The sequence below is a fragment of the Maniola hyperantus genome, chromosome Z, assembly GCF_902806685.2.
Source record: "Maniola hyperantus chromosome Z, iAphHyp1.2, whole genome shotgun sequence".
Classification (NCBI taxonomy): domain Eukaryota; kingdom Metazoa; phylum Arthropoda; class Insecta; order Lepidoptera; family Nymphalidae; genus Maniola; species Maniola hyperantus.
Genome location: NC_048564.1, coordinates 7,950,232 through 7,978,085, shown reverse-complemented (window position 1 = coordinate 7,978,085; position 27,854 = coordinate 7,950,232). Strand labels below are relative to the sequence as shown.

General features: G+C 36.2%; 1 protein-coding gene across 2 annotated transcripts in view; it reads right to left on the bottom strand.

Annotated features, from left to right (window-relative positions):
* Window positions 1–27,854, bottom strand: part of LOC117995718 (adenylate cyclase type 6) — a 157,967-nt gene that overhangs the window by 69,139 nt on the left and 60,974 nt on the right. For both annotated transcript variants that reach the window (XM_069509019.1, XM_069509020.1), the window contains exon 3: window positions 17,257–17,454. In XM_069509019.1, the coding sequence (XP_069365120.1) occupies window positions 17,257–17,454 (198 nt within the window). The remainder of the gene's footprint in view (window positions 1–17,256; window positions 17,455–27,854) is intronic.

Genomic DNA, 27,854 nt, shown 5'->3' with positions numbered 1-27,854 from the left:
TACCATTGCAAAACCAAAAAACTATATAATAGGTATTTTCTTAGATGGTATTTTGCCACATTTTGCTTTCAATGATTGACGTAAATGCTGATACAGATCACGTAAATAAATCTTACATGTCATGTCAATAATTTTATTATTCTTCTGAAAAAAGAGTTTTAAGGTATATTTTGTGACTTGCTTTTGTATGCGCAAGTATAAATAATGTTACAAAAATCGAAAAGTGGAAGGTGTTCTGGCACCAAGGTTCCGTGGCGAAAAAACATCCTTATATGAAACATAAGACTTAATCAAAGGCACGAGAGTTTACTTACGGGTTTTGAGCGTAATCACACTAAACACCTCCAACTCTATCACTTTTGTGCGCGATGCTCTTGCTTTCTTCGCGCCTATTGAGGCAACATGCGATTAACTTAACTTTATTTATTAACACCAACTTCTGGTTTAGGTACATGCTGGTTTACGTAACGTTTCCTCTGGCGAAACTTTATTGAGACATATAATATAGGTAAAATATGGTAATTTGTCTCAAAGAAATCGGAACATCGATATCACTTCAATATTAATATTAGAGAGAGAGCCAGCACGTGCCAGACCTACGCTAATTTATAAAAGCTGAAAGGTTCTTTGATTATTGTCCCCAACACAGGAAGGAACGATCAGTGACTATGTAGTTTGGACCATGGTAGTTTTGGAAGATAACAGGTAACAAAGACGTATAAAATCTTACGTCAACGTGTAAATTCCATTTTTTTTAATATTTTGCCAGACACTTAGTATAGTGGCCACCCCCTGCCAGTCACCATAAAGTTTAATAAATTGTTAAAGGTTAAGGGTGCATTGCAGGGGGTTTTCCTGTGTTGGGGACAATACGGCCATAAACTATCAGCTTTTAAAAAATAACGAAGATTTGGCACGCACTGCCTTATAGTCTTAGTTTTGTTGTTCATAGATTTGAATACGATGAATAAATATGACGAATGGTCAAGTCGCCCTTGACAATGGTCTGAAGAACACTGAAATGCTAATTATTACGTTACTGAATTTAACATGAGCTTTTTATAAGAATTTCTGTCCCGTTTATAAAAAAAAAAGTGCGAGTCGGACTTGCCCACCGAGGCTTCCGTAGCATGGAAAGAAACATAAATTGATCTTTACAATTATTACAGACAATTTTTCGCTTTGCAAACTTCGCAAGTAAGTGGAACGGTAATTTTTTCACATTTCTTGATTTATTTTATATCAACTTCAAACTACTAGAGGCTTAAAAACATAGACTTATTATACTTCATATCACTGCTTAAAAATAAATAAAAGCCTATTTAGTATGTGCAAATGAAGCCTTGGAAGAACTGTATTTAAAGTATTCCGTTGTTTATTTTTATGTTTACCATTTTGTTATGGAAGCCAAAGACCTTTTAATAGACCAGACTTCTCCTTATAACAAGAATGATTACGTTATACGTCCATGATGGAACATGGATGGAACTTTAATCAAATGACAAGTATTGACGGACTTGTGACTATGCCTGATTTTCTGTTTTAAATTGTGGTAGCTGGTAACTGGTAGGAAAATGGGGCATGGCAGTAGACTGTACTATACCATACCACAAAAATACCACGGTTCGTTTAATGAGTAATCTTTTATAGAATATTTGTAATAAACCTTTTAAGGATTTCCACTTTAAAAAAAATATCCAGAATATTAGGTACGGCTTATGATTTTTTTATGTTTATTTAGGGCAATTTGGGATGACACTAGTGGAAACCCTATTTTCCATCAAATAATTTCTAAAATGACAACTCTCAGAATCCTGCCGAATTAAATCAGAGTACCGTGACACCCCAAACAAATTAGATATACTACCTGTACTACCCAAAAAATTATTAGTACCTACTAGTACCTAGAATAATAATAATTATATGGTAGGTACATCCATGGTACTACCTAAAGAATTATTATTGGCTACATCCATGTGCCACCCTTATCTGTTCAGGTGACAGCGTCGCTTGTGGAGACTTTGGTATTGCTATTTACGGAATTTACCAAGAAAAAATAGAATTGAAACTCTTTCCACATAGCAAAGATTATAAATATATATAATATAATATAAGATAATAAAGTTATTTTAAAATTAAATTAAATTAAATAATATTATTGGAAAGTGTTATACACTGGTTGTACGGAATGAGAGTGGCTACTGACAACAACTAACAAATTGCAACAATGTTTTAAGCCATACAATATATTTGGCAGTATTGTCTACTTTTTAGGGTTCCGTCCACGGTTACAATGGGACCCTACTACTAAAGCGTGAAACAAGCTATGGGACGCATCCGTAAGCTGCGGCTGACAGCCACGACTGATTTATATTGTCTCTATGGATAGGTGTGTACAGTTCTCTCGCGAGATAATATGTCTCGGACATCCGCGGACGTCCGAGTGCTCAAGGTTGCGTCTTTGATGTGCCTCTGACAGTTTGCACAGTTCAGTGTAGCTACTATGTATTACAGATCCTTATAAGCCCCCGCTGAGGGTCGCGTCCGTCAACCGCGTCTTATAATTTTTATTTGTTTCCACGTTTAGCCTGCGCTGTTCGTCCGTCCGTCTATCAGTGGACTGTACTTATCTCATGAACCGTAGGTAGAAATATGATTTTTTTACAGAGTGTGCATTTTCTATATAGCCGTAAAAAAACTAATAATAAAAAAATCAAGACGCTAAATTTTGAAATAGCCGCTTTAAAAAAAAATGTGGTATATATTTTTTACGATGGTACGGAACCCGTCGTGTGCGGATTAGACTCGCATTTGATGGGTTTTTCAGCTCAGAACATATTTCATTTACCACCTAATTGGTCTATCTGTACCTAAAATGTCATATCAACATAATATTATAGAGCCTCAATAGGTCAATGGTTAAGAAGCCGACTGAATTCCGAAAGGTCGGCGGTTCAAACCCCCCACGTTGCACTATTGTCATATCTATTCCTAGCACAAGCTTTACTCTTAGGTGGAGGAGAAAGGAAACTGTTAGTCAATTAGTCATGATTAACATGGCTAATAATAATCTTTAAAAAATATAATTTTGCCTAAAACACTCGAAATGCTATAAAATAAAATGAGGAAACTTTTACCGGGAATTCACATTCATATATATCTACGATAGATAGATTCATTGTGATCCGTTTAAAGTTACAATAGCAAAGAGACTTTTTTATCCTTCCACTTTGTAATTCGAGTTACATCGTAGTGATTAAGTAACAAAACTATTCATACCCTGAAATAATACGTCGCTTCTGTAAAGAAAATACGGCTAAATATGTATCTTCCCAATATTTAACGAAGGTATCTTTATTATTCTGACCAAGATTTGGTATTCTAATACCTTTTACGCTTTTCGTTCGACCTCTACAACCAAATCAGTTAGATTAGGATAATCTATTTCAAAAAGAAATAGTATGCAGTAAATTCCTTTGAAAATTTGTAGACTAGGTAAAAAGTGTAACAAAAAGTGCGTAGAGTATACCTTATACTCTACGCACTTTTTGTCGCCTTTTCAAGCTAAATTAGGAAACCACAGGTGAGAACAAACCAAACAAATAACACTAAAATTGAAGTTCTACTCAAAATATACAACCCACAAACATTTGCCTACGCCTAATAAACAGTTGGCCAGATTGAATTGCAGACTCAGTAGTGGACCCTCGGGATGGACTTGTGACCGTAACGTGGTCGTATGATATCTGCCCCTTCTGTACATTTAGTATTTACATAATGTTACTTGACCTTTTGAATTTGATGTGATATCCATGAATAGGAGCAGGAAAATAAGGTAACAAGATATAAGTCAGTAATCCGATTTGCACGAAACGTAGTCCAAATCTTGTTTCGAAGCACATTAAGCTGACATTTTAAAACCTACTTTACGGTAGAATAAATTTGATGCAAATATAATTCTTGATATAATTTATAAAATATGCTTAGTTGGTAGGTACTTAACTACTAGTAATAGTAAAATTATAGGTCATGTAGGTATAATAGTTTTTAAGGTTGTTATAGTAGACTAGTTAGATTTTTAAGAAAGTATTAGTTAGAGAAAATTTTAGTGTTAAGGGGTGATTAAACTGATTAAATGTAGTTTACCTATGAATATAACGAGCGTACACAAGGAATGCCGGTGTACGGACAAACCTGATCAGGTTTTTGTGATACACCGTAATTGTCAGTAATTTAATATTCTAAATGTATCTTTGTTTTTATTTTAAATAAGTAAAAAAAATACGGGCGGGCGGTGCATTTCGCATACTGCATGTTGCACCATACAGCTTCGACATGTTTCAGCGGATTATAGCAAATTAAGCTTTTGGTACATTGTTAGTACATATGACGCAGTAGCCCTAATGTAGTCCTATTTTTCTATGACTTTACGTCAAAACAGCCTAACATTTGTCATATCGTCGATTAAGAATCAAACTGAGAGTTCCCTCTGGTTCCCTCACTCGTGCAATGACGTAAACTATCGGAGCTGATTAAATAGGCCGTGTTGTGTGGCAAACGTTAGTGGATTTAGGATATCCGATCGATAGGATATCCTTTCGGAAGCTTCATTTCCTTCACCGCCCCATATAACAGTAGGTAATATTAACAAGAAAATGCAGTACTAAATCTATCTGTTTTAAAGAGATAATTTTAAAGATGATTTAATTTAACTTTTCTACTATTTATGACTAAGAACGATGTCAAATGTACAAGTATGTATGACGTATTTAAATTGAGAGTTACTTAAAATGCCAATTAACTTACATGCGAGGCAAGTATTGTAGACGATTGGGCTCATGTTTCACACTCTTACGATTTGTTCTTTGTAAATATAACAGGTAAATAGTTCTTTCTAAATATAAGTAAAGCCCTTCGAAAAAGATCAGCGTGTAATTTTCGCTCCACAACTGAACTTATTTAATTTGAAGGAGCGTATAATATGTAGATTCAGAAAAATTGTATTTCGAGACATTTGTTCGTTTCTTAAGTCAAATCAAAATTTATTTATTTTATTTAGAACTAGCTGCTCTGGCGCCTAACAGTCAATTCAAATTTTTTAAATTTTTCTCTCCGTAAGAACCTCGTACTTCAAGGAATATTATAAAAAAAGAATTAGCGAAATCGGTTCAGCTGTTCTCGAGATTTGCGATCAGTAACACATTTAGCGATTCATTTTTATATATAGAGATGGTACGGAATTCTTCGTGCGCGAGTCCAACTCCCACTTGGCCAGTTTTTAGGGTTCCGTAAACGGAACCCTTATAGCTTCGTCATGTCTGTCTGTCTGTCCGTCCGTATGTCACAGCCACTTTTAACCGAATTCCGAAGAGCTATACTGTTGAAACTTGGTAAGTAGATGTACCTATTCTGTGAATCGCATTAAGGGGGCTCGGGTCGGTGCTTTCTTCATACAAACGTAGGAGGGTAATTACTACATTATTTGATGCTGTACGCTCAAAACTAAATATTATATCAATTAATCTCGCCATTATCTAGGTTTATTGATATATGAAACACTGAAAAAAATCTTGATTTTAAAGTTACGAGCCTCAAAAGATTCCTATTTTAACACTAAATTTATGACAACTTTGGGCGTAAATAAATAAGGTTAGGGGTATGAAAATTCTAAAGAAATTTAACATTAGACATAGTTTATTTATTCATTAGTTGAAATAACTATACTTTGCAAACATAAACCCTTTTTTCACCCTCACCATCTGAGTGTCTGGTGCACTTCGACCGTCCGCTGCGCCAGATCCTTCTTTCCACGCACGTGCAAACTGTGGAACCAACTCCCATCGGCGGTGTTCCCACTAGATTATAACATGGGGTTATTCAAGGGGCGGACCAACAAATTCCTAAAAGGCCGGCAACGCATCGGCGGCTCCTCTGGTGCTGCAAATGTTCATGGGCGGCGGTAATCACTTAACATCAGGTGACCCGCCTGCTCGCTTGCTCGCTATATCTATTAAAAAAAAAAAAAAAAACTTAGTAGTTTTTTCTCAAAAATACTTTTCCTAAACCCTTGATTTCGGTGAAAATCATCGTGTCTCTCACCTTTCTCATACAATGTCAAATGAAAAGCAAACAGAGTCGGTCGAGCGTACTGCGTCACCTTAAGATTTTCACACAAAAATAGAAAAAAAAACAATAAATTTTGGGTGTTCCCCATACTTAGAACTGAAACTCAAATTATTTTTTTCATCAAACCCATACGTGTGGGGTATCTATGGATCTTACGCTATATACCCCCACTTGGCATAGTAATCTTACTTTGAATGGTGAAAATAGGAATATTTTGTTCATGAACATTTTAATTTTTTTCTTGTGATGTAACCACAAATTCACGGTTTTCAGACTTTTCCCCTAATATCTGCTATAAGAACTACCTACCTGCCAAATTTCATGATTTTAGCTCAACGGGAAGTACCCTGTAGGTTTCTTGACAGACAGACAACAAAAGTGATCCTATAAGGGTTCCGTTTTTCCTTTTGAGATACGGAACCCTAAAAAAGCTAACAAAAGTCTTAACATTTTGCATATGAGTCGTAGCTACAAAGTTATTTCATTTTATGGTACAGCACGATTAATGGTCTCGTAATTAGGAGCTGAAAGTAGCCCGTTGCGACTTCCGACCCCAAGGCGGCTTAATTGAATAAAGACGTCGTGATTGGTGTTTGACTTGCCGCCGGCACGCAGTTTGATCGCGCGGAGCGTATTTACTCATTCCGTCTCGGGACCCTGCTTACCTACATTTTTGTTTTTTCAGCCTCCTTTGTTTCTCGTCGATATTAATTAACTTCGTACTCGTAGATCGTTGCGATTTTGTATCTTTCGAGTTTCACCAGACTAGTTTCACTTAATGTTTGTTGGATTATTATTCAATGTTTTCGTCATCGTCATCAGCCGCTGCTGATAGAAATCCACCTTCATCCATCCTTCTGCAGCATAAGAACTTTTAATGCTAAACTCAAAACCCTTCCGTAAATCGTTAAAAATTTAGTGTGGAGCTGAAATCGCAGTAGGTGAGGAACGTCGTTTGAAGAATAAATAAACGTTAGAGTCGTTAAAATTCCCACTAAGTGGACAGACGACATCAAACACTTTTGTCCACTTTTTCTTCTTTCTTTTCTTTTTTGAACTTTTCGATCTTGTCCCCACTTCACCATTTTACCACCGAACCGCAAGATGTCGTCGGGCGAGTTTCCATCCAATGTCGTCGACATCCCATCTACATGCACGAAACGTTTTGCGTCATCATTCCTCATACGCATGGCTAAGATTAATTGGAAAACTCTTCCACGATCTGTGTTTCCTACCAAGTACAACCCAGGTATCTTTAAAACAAGAGTGAATAGGTATCTTCTAGGTAAACGAGTCCCATCTTAGGCCACATCATCACTTTCCATCAGGTGTGATTGTGGTCGTGCGTTTGCCTATAATATGAATTTAAAAAAAATTTGCAGGAGCCAGATGGCGTAAAGGACGTGCCATGTGCTTACAAGAGCCCTATGTCCAGCAGTGGATGTCTACCAGTTGACGACGACGACGAGCATTCAAGTTGTAATTTTTTGAACTTTATCTTTTTGTCGATAGGATAAAGTTCAAAAAATATTTTTGAAAAGCAGAACAAACTAAACTGCGGTGAAGATAGTACAAGTTACGTGTAGGTGGTACATTACGTGTGTTTTTTCAGCCTCTTTTATTGAATCCCTACTCCGTGGATCTGAATTGATTTAGACTCAGGTGTGAATATATTTGGTTACATTATTGCGGGTGGCAAAAGTGGCAATGCGTAGGGAGCAGTGATATTTTTTCGAATACCTAATGTATTTTAACTGAGCTATAAACCGTTTTAGTTTTTAATAAAACCATATTTTCGGGTACTTAAGTATAAAATAAAAATATTTTATACTTTGCCTGAATGTTTTAGGTATTCTATACAATACCAGATTATACAGATTGACGGTGACTTATTATATAAATAATAATAATAATAAATAAATAATAATTATAAAGACAATAATGCGAAGATGATTTTCTCTATATATAAAAATGAATCGCAGAATGTGTTGCTAATCGCAAATCTCGAGAACAGCTGAACCGATTTCACTAATTCTTTTTTCATAGTATTCCTTGAAGTACGGGGATGGTTCTTACGGAGAGACAAATTAAAAAAAAAATCCTGAAAAAGAATCGATTGTTAGGCGGTACGAAGTTCGCCGGGGCAGCTAGTAGACCAATAAAAATATGTATTAGGCAATTTTTGGCAGCACACACTGGGTACCCGCTGCTACTACATAATAAAACCTTTAGAATAAGAGACACTAGGTCCTACAAAGTAATATAATTAATTTATGCCGTGGGGCCCGGGGGCTCGAGCTCTTTTTGAAGAAATTGCGAAAAGAGTTATCGAGTCAACCGGGGACCCGAGAGCTGGCAGCTACCTTGGCCAAAGAATTAGTTTGGCCATCCAAAGGGGTAATGCTGCCAGCATCTTGGGTACAATGCCTCGCTGCGGTGGTCTCGATGAGGTTTTAGATTTAATTTAATTTGTTTTAGTTTTAATTTAATGTTGTTTTTTTTAGATTTAAGTTTATTAATAGTTTATTTTAATTTATGCATGAAATGAATAAATTTTGACTTGCCAACATTATCCCCTTGTTCACTCGAGGTTCCGTCAAGCAAACATTTACTCAAGCTAATGTTATACTTAGTTATAATGTATTATGCTATACTTAGTTATAATATTATAGTAAGTAGTGTGACTAAGTATAAAATTTGCTAACATTGGAAGCACCTTTTATCCAAAGTCTGGATCTATTTTGTTAAGTTTTGGATTAACTATTTCTGTACACTTTGGTAATCCAACACGTATACCTACAAGCCACAGTGAAATTAATTAATAATGGACTCTGGCTGAAAATAGGTAAATAGTATAGTCCTCGTAATTTCGTCCGGTTACTGTTCAATTACCTAAACTTACGCTTTGTGTGTTAAATTTCGCCGTTTCAGTGCTCGCAGTGGAAATTGTTTCAAGTTACTTAAATTGCACTGCACTAGCTTAGATTAAGGGGTTTTTTTCTGAATAATTTACACACTATTAATAAAGTTTGATAATAAAGTTTGTTTTATACGGACTTATAAAGTGTACTCTAATAAAACGCATCTAAACAATTGAACATAAAAATTACAGATCGAAAATATCATCTAAACCACCGCATCGAGGCAGGGTGCCCAGAACGCTGGCAGCGTTACCTCGTTGAATGGCCAGACTAATATGCTGACCGAGGTAGCTGCCAGCCCTCCGGTCCTCCGTGGATTATTTATTATTGTGTAGGTATTAATTAATGAGGAGATCTGTAGGACAACTAGAGTAACCGACATAGGTCAACGGATTGCGAAGCTGAAGTGGCAATGGGCAGGGCACATTGTTCGCAAAACCGATAGACGTTGAGGTCTCAAGGTGCTGGAATCACAACCTCGCACCTGAAGACGCAGCGTTGGAAGACCCCCCCACTAGGTGGACGGCTGACATCAGACGAGTCACAGGAAGCCGCTGGATTCAGGCGGCGCAAGACCTTGGCATGTGGAAGTTCCTACAGGAGGCCTTTGTCCAATTGTGGACATCTATCGGTTGTTGATGGTGATGATGATTAAATAATGGTGATTTATGAAGGTCGCATGTAACAGCCACAAGTCAAAAATAAGAGTTTGAGCCAAAAAATGGGCATGAGACGAATTTTTCAAAATCAAAATCTTCTTTTTTAATTAGGTGGCCCTCACTTTCATTAAAACTAGCTTTTACCCGCGACTTCATCCACGTGACCAACAGGAACAGTAATATTATTATCTTTTCCGATAATTTATAGCATTCGTGGTCAACGTTCTATATCAGTGAAATAATTTTCAGAATCGCATCATTAGTTCCGGAGATGATATTTCTTATATAAAAACTCGCAAACTAAAAAAAATATCTCTTTTTGATCATCATCATCATGATCAACCCATAGCTGTCCCACTACTAAGCAGAGATCTCTCAGAGTGAGTAGGGTTTAGGCCATAGCTGCCATGTGCGAATTGACTTGACAGACTTCTGCACCTTTGAGTTCATTATTGAGAACTCTCAGGCATGCACGTTTCCTCACGATGTTTTTCTTCACTCTTCGTAGTAGGTATATAGACTTTTTAGGAAAAAATCTTACTTAGCTATAACGGTTAATATCAGTCTAAATTCAAGACGACACTTTTCATCTACTTACAACGTAGTTGTATCTTAATCAAGGAGGACGAAGTAGAAGCTAGTAAGTACTAGGTACTTACCAAATTAAAACAATAATATCTAAAGTTAGAGCAAATAATTATATTACGTATGTTTGTTAGTTAATTAGGTAATAACACAATATTTTCTTTATACCTACCAAATAAATCTTTATTTGGAATTAAAAAACAGTTAAACAAAAAACATAATAATTTATTTTCGTAAAAAAGTTTTGTATATTAATTATTTATATTTACAAAAAAATATACATTTTCCGTAACCAAAATGTTACGAATCTAAAATTATTTATTATTAATATCTGCTTTAAAGTCAGTTCTATTGAAAACTAATTGGTTCAATCCTTCAATAGAAATATTAGAGATAGGCAGTAATGTGGTTATCTCAAATAAATGTAGGTAAATAGAATAAAAACTAATTAACTACCTATAAGAACTCGGTTAAATAAAAAGGAGGTTGCACTGTAGTCTTGGATTTACAATGAAGATAATTGTATTAGTTAACGCACCGCTAATTAACGTCAGTAGCAGACGGCGGCGGCAAGAATTTAGATGCGCATCTTCGCTGGGGAAACATAATTTAATAATCTAAATTATCCGAACCAAGAGCAGAGTCTTGCTTCTAGGTCCGTTTGAAATAAATGAAATCTAACCAAAGGAAACCGCACGAAAACAATTCAACTGCTCTCAGGGAAAATGGTGCTGTTTTAAGACTTTTATAATAACATCGCGTATTTTCCTTTACTTTGATAACAATAATAAGCTTTGGGTAAAAGAGATATTGAAAATATTATAAAACAGGTAAGAAAACTTCGACGGCTACAATAGGAATCCGAAGCAGAACAAAACTTCTGTGGGGGAGTTTTTCTATATTTTATTGTTCGAAGTAACAAAGCGCTAATGTAATGTAATGAAAGTTGGGGCCTAACAATATTGTTTACGATGTGAAGGAAGGGAAGCCTGCGGGCGAAGCCTTCGGTCCTCAAACATAGCTACTGTTCTGCCGCCGACACAAAGCAAACCATGAGCTAACTTCCGAGAATTGTTGATATAAAGGCTTGGTCACACACAACACTTGACGGAAATCCAACGAGATCTTAGAAGTTAGTAAGTAATACAAGGAACTATGTTAATCACATCACATTCGCATTGCAGCATCTTTCTTCTCTCTGGGCTTTCCGTCTGTTGGCATTGCTATATCGAAGCTCCGTTGAGCGATTGACTATGAAGATTTAACTGACTAATGTATATATTATAGGCAATTTGATAAGTCCGGGCACTATTAATAATGGCCAGTCTGTATTCATAATGCCCGACTCAATTGGACAATGTGATCAAAACAGCATGATTAATCACTTTTCCCAGCCATTATGAATAATGCCCACCCTATTTTGGGCAAAGTAATAAAATAGGTGAACTGTAGTGTTTTTGTTTATTAAATGAAATTAAACTTACAAAATTTTCATGAAAAGTCAACAAAAAATGAACTATATTGGAAAAACAGGCACAGAGAACTTAGGCTGCAAGAGCGAGCGAAGCGAACTCGGGACGCGGAGCACCCCGACTCGAATGGGTTAGAAAAAGAAAAATGAGCCAGAAAAAGGAGCCCCGCGCAGCGGGGCTCTGTCGACCTGGCCTCTGTCGTGGTAGTGTTCATCACTTTTGCAAAGTAAAACATTTGTTAATAGAGTGTTAGTCAAATGTTTGTTTGTAAAATGATATGTTTGCGGAATACGACGTTTGTGATTTGATTAGTTTTTGAAACCTTTCGGGGGATTATTCATACTGCCCGGTCCAAGTGATAAATTCAAGCTATCTCAAACATGACTTATTACATAAGTATTACATGGACCACGGGCCGTCGGGCATCACAACAATATTATAAAGGCGAAAGTTTGTATGTGTGTGTGTGTGTGTGTGTGTGTGTGTGTGTGTGTTATTTACTCCTTCACGCAAAAACTACAGAACGGATTTGGCTGAAATTTGGAATGAGCATAGATTATACTCTGGATTAACACATAGGCTTCTTTTTATCCCGGAAAATCAAAGTGTTCCCACGGGATTTTGAAAACCTAAATCCACGCGGACGAAGTCGCGGGCATCAGCTAGTTATTAATAATAGCCGACCAAAGTGATAAATTAATCACTTTGCCCATCACTTTTGGGCATTATTAATAATGGCCGGTCCTTATTAATAATGCCCAGTTAATCATTGATATACCAATACCTAGTTAATAAACAAAACAGAGACCGCAGAGACATACAGATAATATATGGCAACTACTACCATATTGTTTTTTAATCGTATCGTATCGTATTCGTAACTCATAAATGCTATAGGTTATAGAACGTACAACTCCTCACGCGCCATTTTAACTCTACGGGTCAACTGTCATGTCAAAAGTACGATTCACCTTAAAATAAGGACTAAAATGGCGCGTGAGGAGTAATATGTACCTATGTATGTATATTCTTTATTGCACCAAAAACTTTATTGCAACAAAAAGAGATCTTAGAATGTAGGAACAAAAAGGCGGTCTTATCTCTAAATAGCGATTTCTTCTAGACAACCTAACGCTAGGGAGAAAACGAACAATTGAACAGTGGGAGGTTGTGTATGTAATAAACTTAAATACTAATAGCTAAATAAACTAAACCATATATTATAAATTTAATATATGAATACACTAATATATACAAAATAAATATAATATACAGACACAAGACTACACAGATAGATTTAAATAATAAACTATGTCTACTGAAGGTAGCAAAGAGACAGGTAATGATCTTAAATTCATTAAGGGATTCAGCACGATGAATTTGCGAGGGAAGCTCGCTCCGTACGTACGAAGTAGGTATGTACCTACCTACTTTAATTCATATTAATTATCCTCATCAAACACATTTGCTTACCAATATATCTACCTAATTTATATTATGTGGCTCTAATAAGTAGTTAAGTAGGTTAAGGAAGTCTAGTGCAGCTGTACAGTCCTTTCAATAGCATGAAAGGAATCGTAGCTCTCCCACGCCTACGCGCACATTTGCAGTACGTCCCCAAAACTTGTCGTAGGCTTTTTAGCAAGCTGTAAGCGCTCGCCTGAATTCACATTTTTTAAATTTAGTATGCTCTTTACGTAAGTTATTTTTTGTGGCAGTGCTTTTTAAACGTTGCCTACCCAAATTTAGATCTATGCTTCCGCTGTCCATCCGTCCATCCGTCTATCAGCGGGTTGTATCTTGTGAACCGTAATAGGTAGAGAGCTGAAATTTTCACAGAATGTACATTTCAATTGCCACTATTCAAAATATAATAAAAAATACAAAATGTCTGCCATGTAAATTAAAAAAAATTAAGATATACATAATCTTATGCGATAGTACGGAACCCTTCATGTGCGAGTCTGACTCGCACTTGACCGGTTTTAAAGTAGTAAGTACCTACTTATAAAATCTGTTCTTTGGTTTTTAATAAGACGCTGGATGTACACAAACGAACTGCGTTTAGATTAATGTATTTTAGTGTCCTCCCACTGTGCCATATTGCAATGCAAATTAAGAAGCTGCAGGGAAGCAGTTTATGACAATGCTCGATTTTGATAGCAGTATCACAGTGTAAAGAGAGACACAGTAGGACGATACCTTTGATATTGTGGCAAATGGCGACCACGACAACCCTTCAACATGATAAATCATTCTGACGATTCAAAAGCACTTGTTAATGTTTATTAGAATTTAAAAAAAACGCCAGGTGCGAGTCAGACTCGCGCATTGAGGGTTCCGTACTACAGACGTTTCCTTCAACATTTTGCACGATAAATCGAAAACTATTATGCATATAAATAATAATAAAAAATGGTTTTAGAATGTATACGTAAAGCCCTTTCATATGATATCCCACTTGGTATAGTACCTACTTTGAAAATGGAATCTTACTTAGAAAATAGAAAATACTGATTATTTGTGAAGACACTTACAAGACCTACCTACCTGCCCATGATTTTAGGTTAACGGGAACTACCGTTCTTCATGTAGGTTTCTTGAGAGACACGATAGAGAGACAGATAGACAGACAGATTCACTTTCACGTTTATTAGTATTTGGATTAGTATGGATTAAAAATAAATGTTCAAACCTACTACGTAACTAACCTAATGCCTATAATAATAAAGACTGTAAAGAGGAACCGCGTCTCTGAATGTTTCATAACATGGTTGACAATGATTCAGAAGTTTTTATTATTAAAAAATCTTTGATGTCATTTTTAATAGAAAGAAAAAGTTAGGGTTGCCATTCATTTCAAATGACATTTTCATGCTGATTTCAGACGACAAAAAAGCCTTTCCAAGCTAGTAAGATAAAAAATCTATTATATCTACAGCTCACTACCTGAGTGAATAATACGAAGGCCTTTTTGACGTCGGTCCGTTCTTAAAGCTTTGTAATAAATACAAAAATATAAAAACTATTATATTATTTATGTTTTGAATGAATGAATGAATCTGTAGATATCTAATAGAATTTAGATTCGGCATCATGATAACATGATTATTCAATTCGATCAAATTGGTAAAGCGGAATTTCAAAAGTATCCAGTATTGAAATATTCAAACGCACGTAACTACGTTACATCGTTTCATCAAAATATCACGTTTATTCTCTCCAAAACTCGCACGGTTTGAATATAAGAAAATATTTTTCCAATCGTATAGTGTCACAGAGGTACCTACCTATTATGTTTATACATGTGCTTATACTCGATTTGTAGTGTGTACTCAGCGATATACAATATGTGAGTGTTTGTATAGAACTTTACTGTTTTGTTTGTGAATTGACTACTACTTTATTACCCATTGAAATAAAATGCTCAAGAAATGAAATAAGTGCTTCAAATGCGGCCCGAAAAATATCAGCCAAAAATCTTATTTCAAATTACTCGATGTTTTAGACTTATGCTTAGGTGTTAGGTAAGTATTATTATAAAATAAATGTTTTTATTGTCATTTGAAAAAATTGAATATTTTAAGTTTAAAATCGATGACAAGAGGTCTTAAATATAAATATTTAGCAATCGTTATTAAGCTTTATGTTCAAGTTTTAAGGTTTATAATAAACTGAAGTTGTTGATATTATAAAACTTTCTTCTACATTTCGTAATAAGAAACATAGATGTGTATATGTGTGCAAACCGGGCCACTTGAGCGATGTCAATTCATTTGTGAGCCCTCGTCTGTACCTAGTATTATAAGTCAATGTTATTACCTAACCTACTGTTGTGATTTGTACCGTTGTGGGTTCGATGAAACGAAAAAGTGACAAACGCACATCTGTAGGTTAGTTTGCCAGAGAATGAGATAGAATACATTATACTTACAGTACAGGGTTTCCTATTATTTCCTACTTTAGTTAAAGTACACGGTAGAAAATAATGTATATTGACCTTTAGAAAGAGATAGCGGTTTTGTAGAGCATTGTCCCAGTTATTGAATAACCAAATTTAATGTGGACGAAGTGACAAGCATCATTTATTTAATATGCAGAGATCCCATATACAGATATTGCCTATTTAGCCCGAAAACTCGACAAGTTACCTTGGAATTTTAAAAATCTAAATCCACGCGGACGAAGTCACGGGGATTATCTAGTATCAAATAAACTAGTATGCCATCAAATTTAATAGTTTTGAAACTATGCTCCTAATCTAGTTTAACTATTATAATATTACAGTTCAAGCCAAATGGTGTGAACAATATAATGTACCTACTGAAATACAAAGTTTAAACTATTTTATTGTGAACATCATAAATGTTTTACAACTTTTGATAGGAAAAGTTCGAGAAGCTTTAGAGCAACTATTCCATGATGGCTTTTATCGCCACACACTACTCTGTAATAGGATATTAGTTACTAGTAACTTAAGATACGTTTATTAAAACTGTATAAGATGGAGCACAAAAGAAGCATCCTACAAATATAAAGAATTCTCACCGACCGATCAGTTTTTTTTTTACAAAGTGATTGATAGATTATGCAATTGAAGATAACAGTGTACTCTGAGTAAGTGTACAATCATCACATCACCATCATGACATCGAATCTCAGCAATCGGGGTCAAACATTGACTTATATGGGGTTGAATTATTAAGTTTCGGTCTCTGACGAAATTCATTACGCCTAAAAGAATAAGTTTTGGAAAAAGTTTTATGACTGTTCGAAAATTCGACGAAACGCTTCGAACGCTTCGATGAAACACTGCCGTGCTCCCCGATAAATGTCATTAGGTACTAATCTAAATAATATTATATAAAATGAAAAGGTGACTGACTGACTGATCTATCAACGCACAGCTCAAACAACAGAACGGATCGGGCTCAAATTTGGCACGCAGGCAGCTATTATGACGTAGACATCAGCAAAATATTTTTTTTTAATTCAACTCCTAAAGGGGTAAAATAGGGGCTAGAAATTTGTTTTGTCCACGCGGACAGTCGCGGGGATAAGCTAGTGAATAATATTTGGTGATTAATTGGTAGGTACTATATAATGATACCCCAACTTCGTTTGCGTGGATTTAGGTTTTTTGAAATCCCGTGAAAACTCTCAAATTTTCCGGGATTATAAGTAGCGTATACTTATCTGTGTCCGGCATGAAAGCTATCCTTGTACAAAATAGATGATGCTCGCGACTTGTAGACGTGGATTTAGGTTTTTAGAAAATCCCGTGGGAACTCTTTTATTGTCTTGGATAAAAATACACGTCCAAATTGGTTGAATAATGGGAAGTGAAAAGCTAGCAGACAGACAGATACAAACTTTCATATTTATGATATTAGGATGAGGTTGCCCGTATAACTCATACTTACCTACTCAGTACTTAGATGAATTATGTAAAAAGTGGCATTGAAGTAATTGGCTGCAATATAGGTTACTTACGGTTGAATCGCTCTTTTTGGTCCGATTAGAAGAGAAGTGCTCAATCACTTCCCAGTTGGATTTCTTCGGTGCCGGGGTGTCAGCTGGTGACGGGGAGGCGCGGTGCGTGACAGAAGGGGTACTTCGACCCGACTCGTCCGTGCGTAAAGGGATGACGGCAGATCGCAGAGACGCTGTGCGTCTGCCGCGTAGCGCATCCTGCAAGAATAAATAATAATATTATGTACGAGTTGGCAATAAAACATTAGTACTTGGCTTTACCTACTTGGACAAGTACAACGAGTAAGAAGAGAAACCTGCAAGTGTTGTTCAGTTTGATCGTTTAAATGCACAACGCTAAAAACGCACAATGCTAAAGGTCGTATGTGCACTTGTTTGTATTCGATTCATATTCGTTTTCGTAAAAAAGCGATTCGTAGTGACCGTAATACGAATACGAATAATTGCAAAAATGCCCTTACACGGTAAGTTAAATAAAACTTTGTAATTTAAAGCACCTAATCGGGCAAATCTTTGCATGAATTTTCGGTTCGTTATTTTTACTAATAAGTACGACGTTCTGAGTGAAACTGTGGTGGAACACTCGAAGCGGCTGGGAGTGAACGCTTCAAGCTTGAGTTATACCCAACTTTGTGTTTGCTTTTAACTTGACTCAATTTGAACTTTGTTCGTATGAGCGTGATTAAAATTTGCTTCTGAGGTTTTAACTTTTACTTATTGTTTCTTTTTAAACTGATCCCAACTATCCTACAATAGCGACATCGTTATAGTGGCCAGGCTGGTGGCTTTGTAGTAGCCAACTTTATAGTATTGACAGGCTTCAATGATTTGAATCTATCGTAATAAGATGGTATGGTTTCTAATCCGTAATGTCAACAAATTCCTTCAATTATTTGACGACCTCCCTGGCGCTGTGATAAGCATTGTGATCTTATGGGAAAATAAAATAATAGTGGAAGGTCCCGGGTTCAATTAATGGCAGAGGTTTAGATGTTTACAATTTCTAAATTTCTGGTCTGGTCTGGTGGATGGCTTCAGCCGTGGCTAGTTATCACCCTACCGGCAAAGCCGTGCCGCCAAGCGATTTAGCGTTCCGGTACGATGTCGTGTAGAAACCAAAGGGGCATGGGTTTAATAAAAACTGCCATACCCCTTCCAGGTTAGCCCTCTTCCTTATTAAACTGCATCATCACTTACCACCAGGTCAGTTTGTAATCAAGGCATAACTTGTATTTGAATAAAAAAATTAAAACTGCAGTTTATAGATTGTATCAGCATCATAACAGCTGCAATATCTTAAATGACTCTGGGTGAAAAAATGCCCAGTTGTGTTATTAAGTGGATAATATAGGAACAATTGGGTATTTTCAGGTAGAATTTGGAATGTTGAGAGGTATAGTACAAATACGTATTTTGTACGTCGCATTGGCAAATTCCGAACGAATGATGGATCACGTTCATCCATCAACGTTAGGTAAATCAACGCATTGCCACTCGCTAGTCGTGATATCAAGAATGAAGGCATGAAGGATTTCCAAGTCGAAGTGTGCCATTTTTCCCCGATTTCCAAAAAAGGAGGTGGTTCTAAATACGGGCCGTTTTTTTCTAAAATTGATTACTCCTAAATAAATAAATAAATAAATAATCTTTATTTTTCACACATAATTTCACAAACAATAACAGATGGGAACGATGATCCTGCAGAAGTATACACTGTGTTGCAGAGATCATCGCCCTCCTCATACAATATGACAATATGAGTGCGCGCGCGCGTGTGTGTGTGTGTGTGTGTGTGTGTGGAAATGTTATATTATGTGAATTAGATTTAATTACAATGCCAAGACTTTATAAGTTGTTCTGATTGATCGTAAGAAAGAGTTAAAAGCCATTTAGTACATATCTTTTTAACTCTCGCCGCGCGCAGTTAGGGGATATATGTGTAGGATTTTATTGATATGGTTATACAATGAACAACTAAAGTGATAATAATGGCGACTCGCAATAGCGGTTTGACGAGGTCTATAAGTGCACACCATGTAAGATCTCCGTTGTAAGTTACCCACAATGGGGTTGTAACAAACAAGTTAGTACGGAAAACATAGCTCATTTGTGATTGATTGGTAACTCAAAATGGTTAACACTCTCTGAAAGTCTTTGTCATTTGTAAGGGATTACAATAACATACATAGCTGTGATAGTGTGTGTGTGATATAGGTAGTGGTTAGGACGTCCACCTCCTAATCGAAGTTCAGAGGTTCGATCCCGGGCACGCACCTCTAACTTTTCGGAGGTATGTGCGTTTTAAGTAATTAAATAATATCACTTGCTTTAATATTAAATAAAATAAAATATTACGTGAGGAAACCTGCATGCCTGAGAGTTCTCCATCTAGTGTTCTCAAAGATGTGTGAAGTCTACCAATCCGCACATGGCCAGCGTGGTAGCCCTTCTCACTCTGAGAGAAGACCTGTGCTCTGTAGTGAGCCGGCCATGGGTTGATCATGATGATGATGACAATAACAGAGAGAGCTCTATGTGAACTTCTGTCCGCGGATAGAGTTTAGAGATGATTATAATATTTAAGGAAGCCGTCCACTAGACTCTATACAGCTTCCTTAAATTCCTATAGTGTTAGTCCAGTCAACAAGGCCTTACCATTTCGAGTCGGACTACTTATCATTCACATTTGTTCACATTTTTAATATAAAATAAAATTTTATAACTTTGTTAATTTATAGCAGGTATATAAAGGTGTGTACAAAATTTAGGAAAACCAGTCCTGTATGGGCACTTAAAATTTTTAAGGTCAAATCATGTCTTATGGTAATTATCGTCTGAAAGAAAATATTTTGAATAAAAATCTGAACGTATTTCCAAGTAAAACGGCTTAAAATTATACTGAAATTGAGTCCAAAGTTAAAAAAATTCGAGCACTAAATACAAACTTTAACTTATTTCTAAGCAAAATAGCCTAAAACTGTGTTAAAAGTGAGTCCAAAGTTCGTGATTTCGATCAAAACGGTACAATAAAATTACAGTAACATTTTATTGGCTTTTTTACCTGTAAAATTTTACCGTTCATTCATTTGAGACGAAACTATATTGTTGTTGGGACTTGTGGGTAAGTTTCATCAGCATACAAGCTGATGGAAAGCGAGTCGTTCATACAAAGTGGTAATGTAACGCATGCCGGGTATTAGACAGTAGGTTGAAAAAACATGAAAATCATTCGATAATATTGCTGTGGTTTAAGAAACTTATGCAATTCCATAAAAAATATTTGAGTAATAAAGAATTCTCGATGTTTTAGTGATTTATAGCCGTAGCGTGTACTAACTCAATTTAACACCGCCGGCGCGGCGGTCTACCGGCATTCGAATCGTGATTATTTTACAGAACATCCTAATTTTAGAAGGTAAATTGAAGAAAGTAGAAAATGCTTTTCTTCTTCTCTTTTCTGCATTTTTTATGTTTTTGTACCTCAAAAAGAAAAAAAGGAACCCTAATACGTTCACTTCGTTGTCGATCTGTCTGCCTGCCTGTCTGTCTGTCCATCTGTCGTGTCTGTGAAGAAAACCTACAGGGTACTTCGCGTTGACCTAGAATCATGAAATTTGGCCGGGAAGTAGGTCTTATAGCACAAGTAAAGGAAAAATTCCGAAAATCATAAATTTGAGGTTACGTCACAAAAAAAATATTAAAAAAGTCTTCATGAACAAAAATTAGTATTTTCATCTTTGAAAGTAAGATTACTATACCAAGTGGGATATCATATAAATCATATCTATTTTACCTGTAGATAAAACAGATTTTTTATTTATTTTTACTCATAAAAGTTTTTGATTTATCGTGCAAAGTGTTGAAAAATACGACTGTAGTACGGAACCCGCGGTGTGCGAGTCTGGCTCGCACTTGGCCAGTTTTTTATAGTTTTCATGAAAACTCTTTGTTTTTCGCTATTGTAAAACTACTGTCTCTGTCATATCCATCTATTAGGTTGGTAAATATTAGGCATTTCTTTCATTCAATCACATTTTTTATTGCAAATAATGATAATAATTGGTGATAATAAAAATAAAAAAATGTTTTTTTTTTCAGGCAAAATGTACCCATATTATTACAGAAGTTAATAAAAAGAAGTCAATAATGTAGTTTGTAGGTTACGCCCCATTTATTTACATTCTGTATTGCGAAATCAAATAAACGCTCAATCTCTTTGATCAGATAATGGTTTTTATTAAATAATATTCAGGAAATGATTGACTGTTTCATTTGAGAAATTAAATGATACAATGGCCAAATATCGAAACCCATACTAATTTGCACGAATTCAATGTATCACCGTTTTTTTTTTATATACAGAAGGGGAAAATCCTCATGGACACCCGAGGGTAGAGCCGGACTCTTACCGGCTAAAAACCCCTTCTGTCGCCCTGTTTGCCGTGTGCCCGCCTTTCAGCCTAAACACAGTAACATTATTGTCTATAATATAATTCCTATTTAACTTGTTTTTCTCTTCGCCTTTCTTCTTCCTCTTTAGAGCTTATTATTTTTTCCATAAAGCTTGCAGCAAGCATCCATGTGTCTTCATGTTGTAATATTTTGTTCATTAAATTATTGACACATATATCACCTATTTTCGAGATAAGTTCCTTCCTCTCTTTGACCCACTTTACGCAGTAAAATACTGTGTTCTGCATTGTCAATTACGTCGCAGTACATGCACGTGGCAACCTGTCGCTTTCCGATGCCTGCAAGAAAATCCATAAATACTCCGTCTCCTGAAAAGCATTGCGTCAGACGGTAGGTCATGCGGCCATGCTTTCTTCTGGTCCACTTTTCCAGGTTGGGAATGAGCTGGTATGTCCATCGGCCTTTCGTTGATTTGTTCCACTCATCTTGTATCAATGTATCACCTACGTTTGGTACTTTTGAAGGAATCGAAGACGGAATAATACTGAAGTTATAAAATCCTTACATTTTAACATAACTTAACGTTCTCTGCATCTAACATTCAATTTTATTATATTTTAAGTTTTAAAGATCACTTAAGTTTAACATTTTCAGTAGTTTTTTTTACATTACTTTAGTAATTTAATATCTGTTCTTGAGATGCGACAGGAAAAGGAAAATCCATTACCATTTACCTATTTTCCCCGTCACATGGGACGGGGCATATCTGCCTTCGTGTTTTTAAACACAACAAACTCCGAGTATCTAAATGTACACTTTTGTTGTTAGTAGGTACTTTGTTTACTCAAACAATATTTCTTTTTGAATAGAAGAAGATACCTGAAGGGACAAAAAATGACAATGTATTTGTAAGACACTCACTGAAATAAATTATCATCATACATCGCGTCCAGATCCGGTAAAAGGATTTAAAAATCTGTGGTGCACAGCACGACCGTCGTTTTGCTTAATATAATTAATTTAATATTAATATTTTATGTAATTTATAAATAGTGAGCAAATGAGCATGCGATTGGTGGCATAATTTCATCGGTAGTTACCGGTAACAACGTCCTATCACCTGCTATGTGCCTTGTTAGATTAGATGACTGAAATAAATAGTTTTGTAGTGCAATAGTTAGGTATCCCCTCTGTATGACATGACATGTGAAAATTTAATTATTATTTTTATTTATTTTTGTCGTTTTTGAATGACTTATTATTATATATATATATTTTATTTACTTTTTGACTATTGTAATGTCACCTGCGTTCTCGTGAATAAATTATTATTATTGTATAGTGCGTCTCTTATGCGTTTTTTTTTCTATATAGCGGCAATAGAAATACAGAGTCTGTGAAAATGTCTCTACCTATTACGGTTCATGAGATATAGCCCGCTCACAGACGGACACACAGACGGACAAACGGCCAGCGGAGGCCTAGTAATAGGGTCTCATTGGAACTCTTGTGATACGGAACCCTAAAAACTGAGCACAAGAGAAAATTACTCGCTTGCTTGTAATAATAACAGAAACCTATATTAATGCGCCTGTAATTATCATAAATTATAATTACTATAATTATAATATTATAAAGAAGATACCAAAATTATATATTAACTAGCTGATGCCCGGGACTTCGTACGCGTGGATTTAGGTTTTTAAAAATCCTGTGCGAACTCTTAAATTTTCCGGGATAAAAAGTAGCCTATGTCCTTCCCCGGGTTGCAAGCTACCTCTGTACCAAATTTCGTCAAAATCAGTTGAACGGTTGAGCCGTGAAAAGCTAGCAGACAGACAGACACACTTTCGCATTTATAATATTAGTATGGATTAACTATAAGCTATAATAACAGAATATTTAACGCGCTATTTAAAACGCTACTAAACAAGTAAGAAATTAGACTTTTCTACTAGTATTTTAGAGTAGGTAGGTACTTATTATAATATCTAGAAAAATATTAAAATGTAATTATTTGGAGAGTGGTTATGTCAGACAATAACGATTAAGTAAGGTACGTATAACTGCGTACAAAGCCCGGAGCTCTTTAATCATAACAATACCGACAAAGTTTATTTTGTCGCAGACTATTATAGAGCTGTTCTATTATTATTGAGACTCACTCCAATGTATGAAAACTGCACCTGACTGCCAGTGGTTTTAATTACAAAAATATTAAGTATTTTAGTTAATATTGTTTGTTTTCTGGTGATAGATTAATAATCTATAGGTACTAATATTATAAAGGCAAAAATATGTCTGTCTGTCTGTCTGCTAGCCTTTCACGGCCCATCCGTTCAACCGATTTTGACGAAATTCGGTACAGTGCACTTGATAACCGCTTGACCGATTTGACTCTTTTTTGTTGTAAAATGTTTAGGCAAGTGATATTTTAATTACTTAAAAACGCACATAACTCCGAAAAGTTAGAGGTGCGTGCCCGGGATCGAACCCCCGACCTCCGATTGGAAGGCCGACGTCCTAACCACTAGGCTACCACAGCTTCAGTCTGTTGAATAGGTAAGCCCAATATTGATAAGCCAAATATGATTTTGTGTGGGTGCAAGTAGTTCCCACTAATAGAAGTGAAAACACTGTAACGAAAACATCTCCAGTAAAACAGATCTAAACTGATTCTGGTATGTGTGTAATCCGTCAACCGACAATAGGTAATCATAACACAGAATTGAGTTCAAACAGTGGCTCCCAATTTAGCAAACATTAAAATTCAAGAACACGTCTTATTACGAGGACGGTAAACTATGAGCAACGTGTGAATGAAAATGCATTAGAACTTATAATAACCTATGATTAAGTCATTGTTTAATCTATAGGTATACGAACGAACGCTTTGATTTCAGTAGCAAAACCGAAGTTCGAAAGTTGTGATACACTCAGTGAACCGTGTTTGTTAATTGCTGTTCAACTGCCATGCCTACTACTGGCTTCCAATTCAATTTATCGGTTGAAATGGTATGTACCTACACGTAACTGTGTAATTGGTTTCTATTTTATTATTTATGGCCGAAAAAATTCCCACAGTTTAAATTTACTTTCCTTTTAAATCCTTTAAAAGCTGAAAGTTATTTTAACGTCGTTAGCAAGATTGTAACAGGATTTTGCCAAAAGTGATGCCCTTTTATGCCCAAAACAATAACCCTTATTTTAGTGCTAGTGTTAACTTAGTCAATGGTACTGATTCTGAGCACAACTTATAAGAGTATTTGCATCCTCTTCTTATGTAATATATACATACACACACATATATATATATATATATATATGAATAATGTAGTATGAAAAGGACAGACAAAGCTGTCAAACCACATCACTTTAAATTTATAGCGTAAACTAAAAGAGTCTGTAAATGTAAAATTCATATTCCGTTCTTTTCAAGAAGTAGCAAAAGAAAAAGGTGCAGATACTCTAAATTTAGTTTAACGAAAGACAACAGAATCGGTGCCAATATTCTGTGATTTAAGTAGGTATATAGGCATATAACAAAAAGTGTATTCGTCCTCGTGGAACTAGTCTATGTTATCCTCCAGCTTTTCATAATATTCAAACCGGATTGTGGCCTTCAACTTACCTAATAATGTGCCGTTTACTAAACATCACTTTAATTCAGGAACACGTCTTGTTTTGAAAACAATATTTACAGCTTTCGTATGAAAATGCATTAACCCCTGTCATAACTGCATGATAAATTAGGCAACTTTAGTTGTTCGACTGAGATTTGATTGTTGGTAAACACCTACAATGATCCGAGACATGGTCGCTAACTATGGGCTTCATAAGAAAGCTCAGAATCACACAGCGGGCGATGGAGAGAGCTACGCTTGGAGTTTCTCTACGTGATCAAATCAGAAATGAGGAGATCCGTAGGAGAACCAGAGTGACCGACATAGCTCAACGGATTGCGAAGCTGAAGTGCAGAGCACATAGTTTGTGCATTGGGGTCTCAAGGTGCTGGAATGGCGACCTCGCACCGGAGGACGAAGTGTTGAAAGACCCCTCCACTAGGTGGACAGATGACATCAGACGAGTAGCAAGGAGCCGCTGGATTCATGCGGCGCAAGAACGTGGCGTGTGGAAGTCCCTACAAGAGACCTTTGTCCAGCAGTGGACGTCTATCGGTTGATGATGATGATGTTGAAACACCTTCATACCGAGTTGGGATCCTACACATGGTTGGGATTTTTGCCAAATAACTACAATCAAAATCAAAATTTATTTCATGTTAGATAACTTATGCTACGTCTCTGACTCTACCACTTGCATCGGTTCAGATATTTTGACGTAATGATATACTGACATCGACGAAAAATTGCTGAAGCAACCTATTGATTTCGAGATAAAAAATATCCTAAATACTAATCCAGCGTATCTCTATAATATAAAAATGAATCACCAAATGTGTTGCTCATCGCAAATCTCGGGAACAGCAGAACCGATTTCGCTAATAATTTTTTTATAATATTCCTTGAAGTACGAGGATGATACTTACGGAGAGAAAAATTTAAAAAAAATTGTATCGACTGTTAGGCGGAACGAAGTTCGCCAGGGCAGCTAGTTAGCTACAAATATGCGAAATTGAAATCAGATCCGTTCAGTCATAGAGTTATGATAGAGATAACCACATCACTGCGTTCAGTAGTTACAGCGTGGTGCGCGTACAGATAGATGATAAACAAACAAAAGTGTACAAAAATGCTGTCTTGGGTACTAAATCCCTCAGCTAAAACTGCCATCGATAAAATTTCAAATGTATACTTGATGTTTTCAAAATTATTATGTAGGTAATAGCTGATGCCTGCGACTTCGTACGCGTGGATTTAGGTTTTTAAAAATCCCTTGGGAACGCTTTGATTTTCCGGGATAAAAATTAGCCTATGTCACTCCTAAACTATACCCATGCAAAAAATCACGTTGCCAGGCGATTGAAGGACAAACCAACAAAACAATAAACCAACAAACAAACACATTTTCGCATTTATAATAGGGGTAGTGACTAGCACTAGATAGATGTAAAATAGATAGATGTAGAACCTACGTAACATCACTAACGCTCGTACTAAACGCATTACTGCTCTCACCGCGCTTGCACGTGTGAGGCCAACTCGATATAGTCTGGTTTACTGCCACGGAATTCTAGATAACTTGATAGAAGTGGTATCTGTTGTGATTTTAGTATTCCGTATAACACCTGGTGAGTCGTCACGTCGCTGGTGGCTCAATTAATCACTCGCACGAAACGCATTACCGCTCTTACCTCAGTCAAACACACCGTGGTTGTTTATGTGGCGTTGCATGGTGCATCCCATCTATCAGAGTCAAAATTATTGATTTCGAGCCCAGTAACCAAGACCAAAAGTAAGACAACCAAGTAAGAAAGCTCAGAGTCACTCAGCGGGCGATGGAGAGAGCTATGCTTGGAGTTTCTCTACGCGATCAAATCAGAAATGAGGAGATCCGTAGAAGAACTAGAGTAACTGACATAGCTTAACTGATTGCGACGCTGAAGTGGCAATGGGCAGGGCACATAGTTCGTTCAACCGAGAGACGTTGGGGTCCCAAGGTGCTGGAGTGGCGACCTCGCACCGGAAGGCGCAGCGTTAGAAGACTCCCCATTAGGTGGACGGACGACATCAGACGAGTCGCAGGGAGCCGCTGGATTCAGGCGGTGCAAGATTGTGGGGTGCGGAAGTCCCTACAAGAGACCTATGTCCAGCAGTGAACGTCTATCGGTTGGTGATGATGAACCAAGACTATTTTACTCTGCCAAGACGTAGAATACATACTTGAAAGGAAAATAAAGCATTTAATTAATTCATTTACCGGATATTATACCAACTTAATTAAGAAATTAGATACACAGTGTAATTTGAGAACAGTCACGGGTCAGTTTTCATTAGTTACTTATTATACTCGTATATTCTTATTATACTCGTACTTATATTCGTCATCGTGTAATAATGACTAAAAATGATATACAATTTTATTCCGAATCACAAAATCCCCCTTTGGCATCTATAATGATACCCATTATTGTCGAGTCTCATTTATATAAGGTATATTAATGGTTTTTTTAGCTCCGAAAAAAGCATTTTCCGGTGAGAAAAGCGCAGCATGAATGCGTAGGT